Here is a 13,127-nt window from a genome sequence, read left to right as displayed (position 1 = left end):
TAGAGATGACTCATTTTTATCGGGAATCTCAATTATTCATTATTTACAAAGATTTCTCTAAGTATTCATGATTGAATGGTTAAAATGCCTAATTTATAATTGATAAATATATAGGTTCAATTCATATTAGATTCACGTTATTGGAATTCTCCAATTATGTAGGTCGAAATTGGCCTTTTCTATCAAGATAATATGTTCATTCATGCATAATGAATTCGCTTGCACATTCTAACTAAAATGCGACATCAAATGGTGTCTTGCATCAATCTGGCCTCAGGCCCATAAAAACAATGTAGCCATTTTCTTGTTGTTGAATGCTGAGTATGCCAAGCCCAATTGTGTTGTCCGCCAAGACTCATGGGTTGAGCTACCCAGTTCATAAAATAATGGGCCAGGGCCCACGTAGGTCATTAAGGTCACATCAAACCAAGATTAGTTAGCAATAATGGTTGTGTGCCCCATTAAGCAAAAACTCCTTTCTCATATAAAGTGGCTTGCATGTTCTCAAAAAAGTGGTTTGCATTTGGTATGCCGTTTGTAAAGGACATAAGTAAACCTGGGCCCTTGGGTTGTGGCGTTTTTCGCAGGTGTTATGCATAATTCATGAACAACTTACAATTACTCATACAACACGTAAACGATTAAATTCAGTACGATTTGATTTCTAATACACATCCGACATTATTTATCAGTTGAAATTGAAAGGCCCAGGCCCACCATCCAGACACCAACTCATTTGTAGTCAGACATCTCATCCACACCCTAAAGGGATGAAGATGAAAGGGAACCAATTGCTTATTCGTAGCTGTACTAGTTTCTAGCTTAAGGTGAGTCTGGATAACAAGGGCATCAATCACCACTAATGTCTGTGACCCGATTTCATCCATGTCGAAATTGCTCATACATGAGAGATGTGACTTTATAGTTATACCCGCCAAAAGAAAATGCAGTGCAGAGGTAAATCCCCTCTTGCTCTGAACGAACTGTCACGTTTTATACCTTTGGCATTGTAACAATTTGCCGAAATACAATGACGCCAAGAACAAACAAATCACATTCCCAAACTCACGTCTTTTTATGGGATCTTGCATGGTTTTTGTATTTGAACAAATTCTCCTTTATATAAAAAGGAACTAAAGGACCCAACATATATTACACCACATACAAAGCAAAGCACAGAAAAGGTGTGAAAAACCCCACCTTGCAACTGAATCATCTATCTCCCTGGCAGATAATTGGTAAGGTACAAGAGGAAAAGGGTGACATACATGGGCATGGATAATGAGGCCTTTGAAATTTTGAAATCATTTGGTCTTTCAGAATCATATTCCCAGAACAAGGCCCTTTTTCTTCGGTAAATTTAGATGCTTTGATTGTTAATTCTCGTTTTTTGTTGTTGTTGTCAAAGTTAAAAAAGTAAGAGGGGAAACTCATACACACAGATACCATGGAATTTGAACCCATGACTACCTACTTGGAAGCACACCAAAAACTTGAGTAAGTCCAATTAACACCCGATTTGTGTTCGTTAATTCTTGTTTTAACTCTCTTGATTTGGATTGATTATTGAAAAGGGTTTGGAGAACATTGTAGGGGTCTAGGAGAGGAAGCTCAAGCTGCTGTGGTTCGTTGCTACAACTACCAAAGTTTAACGGTATTGTATCACGAGGCAGCTCCATGCAAAACAACAAAACCGAGTAGATTTCACACAATACATATACAAACGAAAACTGATATTCGATGCCAAAGTGTGATGTTGACTTCGTTCTTGTTGAAACACGATTCTGAAAATGTTCACATGGGCTCCATCTTGATCACATCAATTCCTCCACCAAGTATTGAATTGAAGGACAAAAAAATGAACTGGATTAAATGGACGCTAACTGTGGAAACAGTAATTATCAGATATAGTTGTGCAAACCAAAGATCATAAAGGCCGTGGTTTATGTGTGATAAATTTTCACTATATTATACTTCCACACAATAAGGATGTCAAAGTGGTGGCATTCTAAACTACTCAGGTATTAGCACGTGAGAAAGTTAAAATACATGATAATGTATGATTGTCTTAAGATGCTTTTACAATGGCATTCTCGAGATAGGTAAGTTTCTCTATTCAAGACTTGAAACATTATATTCTTTGTTTAATTATGAATAGAATCACCTCAATGAAAAGAAAAGAAAGGGACATAGAATGATGTTGTGGCCTAGCTACCTAATAGGATGATAGATGCCTTTCTCCTTGCAATATATATGAACCCTATCCAAAACTAGAAAGACATATATACCTTCTTCTCCAAGCAATATGGAGAAGAAAGTAATTCTAGAACTACTTGTATAAAAAACAACTCACACGTATTGTCCAATGATAAAAGAAAAAGCTCCAAAGTACTTAAACATGCTAATTATTTACAATAATTAGTTGGAAAAAGGGGTTTAATTGATGATGTTGATGATAAGGATGTAAATTTACTAGGATGCGCTCACATACATATGGTAACTTGATATGGAAAGGAGTGTCATGTCAGGAGGAGCTAAAGCAAGGAGTCAATAAGGGCGTTGAATCCGGCGTCGTTTACAACTGCACTTATATATCCCGGGACATGTGGACCTCCTCGATCTTTGTTCTTTTGGCTCTTTCATTCTTGCATTGTCTCACAGGCATTCCTACGACACTGAGCTTGCATCTTCTTCTCTCAACTACGCCACCATAAACGGTGCCGTAGGAATCCTCCAGTCACCCATGTCTGAGTGTCTCACGCTAATACATCAACACCATGCCAACTCGCATCCATAATTAAAAACTGAAATTAAAAAAGAAACCAGAATGATAATTGGCTGTACCAAATTGTCAACCCAACCGACACGTGTCGTGTACCTACTTTACAAACGGTTGTGGACCCAAAGAGGCAAACAAAGCCGCAAGAATGGTCCAAATCGCATAATAAGGTAGGGCCTGTGGGCCTTAAAGCAACAAAAGGCTAAAACCTAGAAAAAAGCACAACGGCTACTGCGGCGTTCGGTGCGCCCACTGAAGCATATCGTTACCCGTGGGTAGCGCCCCCCAACGCAAAGAAGAGCCTTGCGGGCGATGAGGTGACCGGCTGATCCGGTGAACTACATACTCCAACCTCCTTTCTTCATTTATTCATAAATTGCTTTGCTTTGCCAATCAGCTTCCCAGAATTTGACTTTGTGTTTGTTTACTGTTTTGGAGTAATACTAATTTTCTTGGAGATGGATAAGGCTCAAATTGTTATTCTTGCCTGCCACCCACCTTGGAATCTTTTTGGGAAAAATCCTTTATTTGATCTTCTTCTTCTTATTATGCCTGCAGCAACTTTGTTGGTTGCATTGCATTGCAGTCATAAGATTCTTAACATTATTACTTGTTATGGGAGTAATCATGGATTAATATATAATTAGGTCGTTTAATAAGAATCCATTTATTGTCATCACATGCAGCATGGCCCCCAATTTCGCATCTGGCAGTAGTACTTGGTCATTAGATGACTTTGATTAATCCCCCTTCTTAGCTTAGCGTTGATTGTTGGATATTAACTTTAGAATTCGAGAATCGTTATTAACACTTCAAAACAGTCAATATATATTTTTACATGAAACATAAATGATAGATTACATTATAAACTACAAAGAGTACATAATATCTTTTTTGACATCTAAAATTAATGCATTACTTTATAATTAAACAACTTGCATATAACGGGTTGTATGCACATTTCTCTCTATTCATCCTCACTTGATTTATCATGTGATAAAATCATAGAGAGAGAGAGAGAGAGCGTAGTTAAATTGCAAAATATGCCAAATAAACAAAATGTTACAATAACGCAAAATTATAACTAAAATACAAAAAGAGGTTCCAACTAAATTAAATTTTATTCTCCAATAACGGAAACAGGAGACTCAGCCAGGTCAATCCGTTTTAAAACGCAATCCGGACTCGTTTTTTCCCTTGGCAGGTTACGTCTACAGCCAATCGGGCCCCACACGTAACCATCTAATATGGCAAGTTGTAATGGCAATCTCGAAATTGTCCTATAATCCAAGGGCAAAATCACCAAATCATGGCCCATTAAGAAGCTTCGAGCGAATATAGGCCTTCCACGCAGCTTCTTCCCACGCATGCGAAACCGGCTCTTCCCGGTCTCCTAAACGTGTGAGAGCAACCGCGTCATTCTCTAACCCACGCACCGTTTTATCTCTCTACATCTTCTCTATTAACAGTCTAACGCAGTCTTTTCAGTTTTCACAGTTTCAGGGAGCCAAAACCTCTCTCAGTCATGGCTTCGAACCGCTCTCCGTTCCCAAACAGAAATAAAATATCTTTCTGCTAACAAAAAACCAACCATGGCTTCTCGCTTTGACCATCCTCCTTCCCCGCACCACAGTTTTAAGATCTGCAACTCTCTTTTAAAATCACCTGCCTTGATCGGAGCCAACCACACCTCCGCTCGATTCTGCTCTCGCTAAACCAAACACTAAACCCTTCTTCCTCTTCCAATACGATTATTCAATTTTCAGAAATTCAATTTATTCTTTGATTGATTGTGACAAAAACCCAGAATTCTCTATTCTTTTTGTTTCTGTGACAAAGGTGTATATTTGACAGAGATGGAGCCAACCGCAGGCAAGCCAGGCCTTCTGAAGAACGTTCTGGTACGCTGCTTCTTATTCGGCGTTTTGATCGTACTGTGCCGTTTTGCCTACGTCGTCACCGTCACCGGCGAGTCGTGCAAGCTCGGCAACTTCTGCTTCTTGTCTCTGCCTGAAAATCTCAACTTCGTTATTGCGAGTACCGGCGGTCCGGCCATAGCCGCCAAAAACGGCGCCGTACCTTCGACTTCGGCGGGGTCCTGGCTACCGGATCTCTACACCAGCAAGGACTGGATTAAGGCCGTCCATTTTTACTCCTCCGTCTTCCAAGATCTCATGGCTCAAGGCTTCCTCTCCCGGAAGGCCAAGTCTCTGTGCGTAGAGACCCCGACCGGGCATGACGTGTACGCTCTGAGAGAGTCCGGCGTCAAGGGTGCCGTCGGTATTTTCAAGAAAGCCTCGAGGCCTCTGGTAATTCCAGGCGACCCGCACCGTTTACCGTTCGGTGACAATAGTTTTGATTTCGTTTTCTCGGGCGGAGGCAGACTCGATAAGTCGCCAAAGCCGTCGGATTTCGCCGCCGAGATCGTACGGACGCTGAAGCCCGAAGGGATTGCGGTGGTCCACATCGGCGCGAAAGACACCTACAGCTTCCATTCGTTTATTGATTTGTTCAATTGCTGCAAGCTCGTGACTTCGCGCGACGTCGAGGGTTTCGATGATTCCATGCCCAAAGTTCGCGAGATGGTGTTGAAGAAGGAGTGTGGTGATGGTGAGATTGAGCTTCTGAGCAATACTAGGGTTGAGAACGGTGGTGGCAAAAAGTGTTCGGTTCCTGGGCATAAGCTAGAGTTGGTCAGGAAAGCCGAGCCTTTGATTGAAACAGAGCCGTTGAAGCCATGGATTACTTTGAAGAAGAATATACAGAATGTCAAGTACCTTCCAGCAATGGCGGATATAAGCTTTAAGAAGCGGTATGCTTATGTGGATGTTGGAGCTAGAGGCTATGGCTCCAGCATTGGCAGCTGGTTCAAGAAGCAATACCCAAAACAGAACAAGACTTTCGAAGTGTTTGCCATTGAGGCCGATAAAACTTTTCATGAGCAGTACAAGTTGAAGAAGAGGGTTACTTTGTTGCCTTATGCAGCTTGGGTGAGGAACGAAACACTGTCGTTTGAGATAAACGGTGACCCGGGCGAGAAGGTGAAGGAGAAAGGCAGAGGTATGGGGAGAATTCAGCCGGCGAAGTCGGCTGATGGCGGGTTTAATGGGGAGGTGGATCAAATTCAGGGGTTTGATTTCGCAAATTGGTTGAAGAACACCTTTTCGGAGAAGGATTTCGTGGTGATGAAGATGGATGTGGAAGGGACCGAATTCGATTTGATCCCGAGGCTGTTTGAGACAGGAGCCATTTGTTTGATTGATGAGATTTTTCTGGAGTGCCATTACAATAGGTGGCAGAGGTGTTGCCCTGGTGAGAGGAGCTCAAAGTATGAGAAAACATATGGTCAATGCTTGGACCTCTTCACTTCACTGAGGCAAAGTGGAGTTCTTGTTCACCAATGGTGGTGACATTTACAGGTTTATTTGGTTATAGTCCAGACATGTTTTTCTTTTTATAGTTTTGTAATTTTGTTTCACAAAGAAAAACTTTAGATTCCCAGAAATTTGTTTGTTGTAAGAATTGCAGCTGAAAAATGAAATTTTCATTTACTTCGTATCATATAGAAAAGCTCTGTTTCTTCCATTGGATTTATCTTCTATTTGGTTACATGAATATGGGCACATTTGATTGTTTCTGTTTTAGACAAATCTGCTTCTTCTGATTTTAAGGAAAGATTCATAAGATTGATTGAGCAGTTGAAGCCCCAAAAATGGTAGGACAGCTGTGATCATGCCTCACTTTTTTTTTTTGGTAAATTCCACCAAACTTTCTAAATTCGTTTCAGATGCTTTAAATTTTTTTAGCACCATTAAGCAGCTAATTAGTAAATAATATTGCTCGTTAAGTTTCAAAGTATCTGGAAACACAATCAATCATTGCATTAGGATCTTGATGGATAATTAAGAGAATAATCTACGGAGCCTGTAGGGAAGACTGTTTGCGGCTCAAACAGGGAAAGCTTCTTTGACTCAATCATTGGGTCACCGACTTTGAGCCTCATAATTTTGGTTGAATGCCATTGCCGGCAATTTGTTCTTGACATGGCTCTGCACATGGGTTCAGCATTTAGCACATGTTTTGTTCCTCGTCACCGTCTGCCCAAATTCTGCATCGTTGTCACCTTACATTTCCATCACCAATATATCAAAGCAATCCTTAACAATCAATTTCATCCAACACTTGAACAGTGAAAAAAACATGAAGATATTTAAAATTAAAATGTCATAGGTCTAAGCATACGTGAATTAGGCTAGTTAATCAGAATAGTGAGTCCGCCCTCTTGTACTCTAGTTCAAGCCCTCCTCCTCGTAATCAAACATGTCATCTCATCCATTTCAGCCCAAAACAAGTTTCTTGGGCTTGTGTAACTTGTTTATAACCATACAACTACAATTGAGCTTATCCTAATCTTCTTCTTCACCATAATAAACCGTCCACCTCTCGTGTGTTTTCTAGATTTAAAAATATATACTTGACAATGGATATATCTAGAAACTAAGAGTCGTACAGATTAGAAGAAAGGTTTTGTTTTAGTTCAAGTGTTTGTAATTGTTGATATGTGTATGTAAGTTGTTAGTTATATAGGAAATGTGTTTGAATAGGATGGTTGTAAGTGAAAGTGAAACTACAATTTTTTTTGGTTTCGAACCATCTAATTGACTAAATCAATAAACCATCTAGTTTACTTAACCAGTCATCAGAAAGAAGACTTTCTAGTTTACCGCCAAAAGAAAACGGATTAGGTTTTGATTAGTTGAACAGAAACAGTGGTCTTCCAAAAACTGGTTAGGGGTATATATGCAGTTTGTACATAGTTGCCTTATTAACAATTGGATTTTCATCTAATGGCTTAAAAATAAGGTAACTAAATTCCTAATCAAAATAATAACTGATAAAGAAGATACATGAAACGATACGAAATCGCGTAGCATATATAATTGAGTGTGAATGCCACTATTTTAGTGAGAAAGATATCACATTGGGATTTACATGAAACACGTGACGATTTCGTGTTGGTTAACCAACTACGATATAGGGAAGATTATATTGCTAATTATAGTTTCTGTATTTTGATTAATTTAGACATTAATAGGGAGATGCAAATTTAGCATTTCTATCCTCCGAGCAAGAACGAGGATATTCTTGTCATTATCGTTTTAACAATTTTTGTCAGCAGAAAAATAGCTATTTGAGTTGAATATGGATTGAGATTAGCACGTCGAAAATTCAGAGAACAGCCCACAATTTGCAAAACAAGGAGGAAGGAGCCGGCGACTTTTTTCCTTGTTTAATTTTGATTGCATAATTGCATGCTGTTGATGCTCAACCAAAAGATTCATGCATGATTGAGTCATTTCCATAATTGCATGCACATACCAATAAACGCCATCCGACCATCGCCTTTCAATTCTCTTTCTCTCCATGCCTCTTCACCCATTTCTGCCATTTGGGTAGTGGTTGGTTTTTGTTGGGTCTTTTAAAGTTTTTTTCTTTTTTTCTTTTCTTCTTTGGAGAATTATCATTTGTGAGAGGTTGGCTTGTACAGAGAGACATGGGAGCTTGTTGTTCCAAGGAAGCGTTGTATGGAGGAGGGTACATAGAGGATGATCGTACGAACAATCGGCATTTTAACGAATCTGAGGGTAATGATGAGGAGGACAATGTAAGGCACGGGGACGACGGGGCCCGCATACGGTTGCAAGGGTGTTCTAGGTTCACATCAATGTACACCCAGCAAGGAAGAAAAGGGATCAATCAAGATGCCATGACAATTTGGGAGGTATGATTATTCAACACAACATGTCTTTCCCTGAAAAGCTCATCTGTGTTCGTTTTTTCATCTTTGATAAATAATTCTTGCATTTTTCTTTTTCTTTTTTCCTTTAAGCTTTCATTTCATTGTCACTGTGGTTTGCTTTTTGTTGGGTTTTTCTCAGTTTTGGTGATTGACATCTGCTCTGTTTCCTAATCTCATGCCTTCAAATCTTATTGATATCCGGTGTTCTGCAAAATTTGTTCTTCAACATTTCCTAGTTTGTTAATTGCTTCATGTAATTTCAATAATGATATGTCCTTCAGCCTATAGAATCCTCTTTTTCCCCTTTGCTATTATTTTCTTTTGTTTATGAAAGCAATGTGCATTTAAACGAAGTTTTTATCTCATCAATCCTTTAGGACTTTACTGAGAAAGGCATGTACTTCTGTGGTGTGTTTGATGGTCATGGCCCTGAAGGTCACAAAGTTGCCAGATGTGTACGTGACAATTTGCCCTCGAAGCTCTCCCAAGTGATCAAAATTTACCGACTTAACACCGGAATATTCAGTGACATTGATGTTGGAAGTGAGCTCTATGAAAATGTTGGTCACAGACACAAGAAGAAAGCCAGTCAGGATATGCCCCTTTCTTCATGGGAAGCCAGTTATGTTAAATCATTCAAGGAAATGGACGAAGAACTTAGCCTCGATAACACCATCGATAGCTTCTGCAGTGGATCAACAGCTGTAACTGTAGTTAAGCAGGTATTGTATATATTGGTTTGCACTTAAATTTGGATTAAAAAGCAAATGATTGGTTCAAAGCGCAATTGAAAAGGTTCATCTTTTTTAATTTATATGGGGTTTCATTTTCAGGGTGATCACTTGGTAATTGCCAACTTGGGGGATTCTCGTGCCGTTCTTGGCACTAGATCAGGAGAGAAAAACCAGATATGTTCTGTCCAACTCACAGTTGACTTGAAACCAGATACTCCAGGTCGGTTTAGTACTTGTGCTCTTAAGATTTTACTTGAAGCATGATGATCAAAGTTGTATTGATCTTCTTATTTTTCCCTACTGGTATGACTCAGGTGAAGCTGAGAGAATAAAGAATTGCAAAGGCAGAATTTTATCAGTGGACGAAGAACCAGAAGTGTATAGATTATGGATGCCCGATGAAGATTGCCCTGGTCTAGCAATGTCAAGGGCTTTTGGAGATTTCTGTGTCAAAGATTGTGGCCTAATCTCAATCCCTGAAGTATTCTATAGAAGGATCTCAAGCAGTGATGAATTTGTGATCTTGGCAACTGATGGGGTAGGAAAACAACACATTTTTTGTTTACTAATATTTGAATTGCTAAACAGGCCTCTACTTGATGATTAAAAAAGCATACCCAATTGTGAAATGAGTGCAGATAAATGGTTGTGAAACCTGAAAATCCTTGAACTAAGCCTGAAGTTTCCTAGCTCTAAATCGTATTCATCACATCATTTGATGAACAAATTTGGTGACTGTGCTTTGTGCAGGTGTGGGATGCATTGACAAACACTGATGTGGTAAAGATAGTTGCTTCAGCAAAGAGGCGATCCATTGCAGCCGAATTGGTGGTTAAGCGTGCTGTTAGAGCATGGAAAAGAAAGTTCCCAGAATCGAAAATCGATGACTGCGCAGTCATATGCTTGTACCTGAAAGACCAACCATCATTAACACAAACCGCATCTAACTTGAGCCGTGGAGGCAAACCAAATGATACAGAGCTTTCATTGTCTTACTATAGCACAAGATCCAACATTGTAAGTGATGTGGGATGCCCTGCATCTGAGATCAGTAGCAAGATCACAGAAGACTCAAAGGAAGAGTGGAATGCGCTTGATGGAGTTGAAAGAGTAAATACCATGTTGAAGCTTCCTCGGTTTTCTAATGGTTTGAATCGGCGGAAATCACAAAAGGATGATGAAGATGGTGAAAATCAGGAATTAGTTCAATGATGAGGTCTTAAACAGAATGATTTGCAAATCTCTAATCCGGGTTAGAGATTATCAAGCTTCTTGTGACAACCAACAATCTTAAACCCAGTTCAGAACAACGGATATTTCATCAGACATGTCTCAATAGATGCAGATCAGCTTCCTGCCAAATATGAAAGATAAAAGTGCAACCATAAATTCTGCCTTTAGAATTGTTTAGGGGAAAAAGATGTAAATATTTTGTTTTACTAAATTAATAATATATATTTGACTATATTTATATATAAAAAGAAATCCCAATCCTACAGGGAAAACCAAGACCCTTTCCTTTCCTGGACAAGTTAGTAATTGATGGCTGAAATAAGTTTCCTAATTCAACCTGGATTGCTGCATTGCCTATAAATGGAGTTGAGAGCAGACTGCCTTTTTCTTTACTTTTCTTTTCCTTGTACAAAACAGAGCAACCCTCCTTTCCTTCCTTCCCTTCCTTCCTTCCCACGCCACCTAACTAACACTGCCACAATGGTCACCAAAAGGAGAAGAACAGCATCATCATCTAATGCTGCCACAATGGTCACCAAAAAGACAAGAACAACATCATCACCAAATTGGTCTGAGCTCCAGACTAAACTGTTAAACCTGATCATGAAAAATATTTCTATCACCGACTTGCTTCAGTTCAAAGCAGTTTGTTCCTCCTGGAACCACGCCATGGAATCCTACTTTTTTATGGTTCTGCTTCGGGGCCCCAAACACCATGGCTCATGCTCCCTTCTATCCAACAAAACAGGACTCATAACTACAACGACACCACTCGCTGCTTTTATAGTTTCCAAGAGAAAAAACTTTACACCATCGAGGGTGCGTTTCAAGATTTTGACAATGCTTGGTGTGTGGGTTCATCACACGGCTGGCTGGTGATTTTGGACAAAAGAGCAAACCCGCATCTCTTGAATCCAATTTCTGGACGCAGAATTCAACTCCCGCTGTTTTGGCCTGTTGATCGCTCAATTGACGAAAACCTGCGCAAGACTTATATTGCCAAGGCCATCCTTTCCTCTGCCCCCTCTGGCAACTACAACAATTTTGTTGTAGCGATCATCTACGGCAGGCTTCTAGACCTATCAGCACCATTGGAACTTGCATTCTGTAAGTATGGGGGGACATGGACTAGCTTGGAGGGCAAGCATAGAGCATATAGTGATATTATATTCCACAATAACCAGCTATTTGCATTTGCTGAACATGGCTCGGTTGAAGTTTGGGACTTCAAGAACACCTCTTTTCCCATCAGAACCATCAATCTCGGTCGACCTTCCTTAGGTTCTTTGCAAGACCGCTCGAATATTTTTAAGTTTCGGAGCTGGGAATTTTCTACTCGGACTTATTTGGTGGAGTCATTGGGTGATATTTTGTTCGTGGGGCGAGTTAAAGGCAACTTTCTTGATCGTCAAGGCAGAGCTGTTGATCCGTTGAGCCCTGGTGATGAGGATTGTTTTCCGTACAGAACAATGCAGTTTTATATCTTTAAGTTGAATTTGAGTGCCAAAAAGTGGGAGAAAGTGGAATGTTTGCCTGATCGGGCTTTGTTTTTGGGTGGAAACCAGTCGATATCATCATCCACCATTGATTTCCCAGAGTTTGAAGAAAACTCAATTTACTTCACAGATGACAAGTGGGAGGAGATCAGTTTTAAGTTCCACGGTTTTGCTAATGATTATGGTGGCCATGACAATGGAATTTACAGCATACAAGACAAAGTTGTGAAGCCGTTTGATCAATTTGGTAAGTGGAGAATCGACCCACCACCCTTTTGGATTGTTCCTAATCCATGGTGACAGGGTCAAAAGAGGTATATGTTCTTATACCATGTTTTCCTTGTACAAGATTAGTTGGAACACTTCGTGGTTGGATATTTGTATTAATTTTGTTCCCTCTAACTTCTAAAGGTGAAACTCTTCCGTTGTTTTGTGTACAGGTCTTCTTTTGTTTAATTTGCTTGTTTTATGATACAATCTTTATCTTGGACGATATTTCTTTTCTAGCAAGTGGAGATTACTTAAAGTAATGAATATATATTAATATTGGTTGAGTGACTGCAAAAAGAATGAGAACATAATTAGCAAATTTACATATGATACATGTACATATGTATTTTTCACAGATACTTCTATTTCTCGTGTACATCTCAAAGGCACGGTAAAATACCAATTTTTACTATAAAAAATTAAACGTACAATATATGTATTATACATAACATATATATTCTCATGTTTAATAAATGTATTTTTAACAAATTTTCAATAATACATGAAAAATTAATGTATTATAGATATATGTTACACATAGTATTGAATAAAAAGAATATACACTACAAAGTTTAAATAAATAATATTAAAATATTATATAATGATCGAATTTGTCTTCATTTTTTTTTTTTTACCAACATACATATGTATTTCATTCGTATTTTTATGGCATGTAATCGTTAACATATTTAGTCACAGGAACGTTATGTACCTTTCCTATTTACCTTTCTCAATTTGCATTTCTCTATTGACACGTGGACTTCACTTGCACAATACATGTCAACAGAAGAATGGGAATGGCAAATTGAAGAATG

At 39.1% G+C, this 13,127-nt stretch overlaps 3 protein-coding genes and 1 long non-coding RNA gene across 4 annotated transcripts; 3 read left to right on the top strand and 1 right to left on the bottom strand.

Moving 5' to 3' along the window:
• The first annotated feature begins 4,217 nt into the window (after positions 1–4,217).
• On the top strand, positions 4,218–6,364 carry LOC117632536. The gene has a single exon (XM_034366040.1). It carries the CDS (start codon positions 4,636–4,638, stop codon positions 6,187–6,189), a length of 1,554 nt encoding a protein of 517 aa, XP_034221931.1. The 5' UTR covers positions 4,218–4,635; the 3' UTR covers positions 6,190–6,364.
• Positions 6,365–7,975: 1,611 nt separating this feature from the next.
• LOC117633150 (probable protein phosphatase 2C 65) lies at positions 7,976–10,540 on the top strand. The gene is made up of 6 exons (XM_034366840.1): positions 7,976–8,232; positions 8,328–8,561; positions 8,957–9,301; positions 9,413–9,533; positions 9,628–9,851; positions 10,064–10,540. Exons 1-6 carry the CDS (start codon positions 8,149–8,151, stop codon positions 10,523–10,525), a joined length of 1,470 nt encoding a protein of 489 aa, XP_034222731.1. The 5' UTR covers positions 7,976–8,148; the 3' UTR covers positions 10,526–10,540.
• Positions 9,567–10,425, bottom strand: LOC117633151. Its single transcript, XR_004586575.1, has 2 exons — positions 10,310–10,425; positions 9,567–10,222 (listed from the first exon to the last, which is right to left on the bottom strand). It is a non-coding gene; the product is annotated as an uncharacterized LOC117633151 (long non-coding RNA).
• Positions 10,541–11,268: 728 nt separating the features above from the next.
• On the top strand, positions 11,269–12,342 carry LOC117630546 (putative F-box protein At5g55150). Its single transcript, XM_034363252.1, has one exon. It carries the CDS (start codon positions 11,269–11,271, stop codon positions 12,340–12,342), a length of 1,074 nt encoding a protein of 357 aa, XP_034219143.1.
• The last annotated feature ends 785 nt before the right edge of the window (positions 12,343–13,127 follow it).

Source organism: Prunus dulcis, chromosome 6, assembly GCF_902201215.1.
Source record: "Prunus dulcis chromosome 6, ALMONDv2, whole genome shotgun sequence".
Classification (NCBI taxonomy): Eukaryota; Viridiplantae; Streptophyta; class Magnoliopsida; order Rosales; family Rosaceae; genus Prunus; species Prunus dulcis.
Note: the sequence above shows the minus strand (reverse complement) of the source record. Positions and strands in the feature narration are given on the sequence as shown.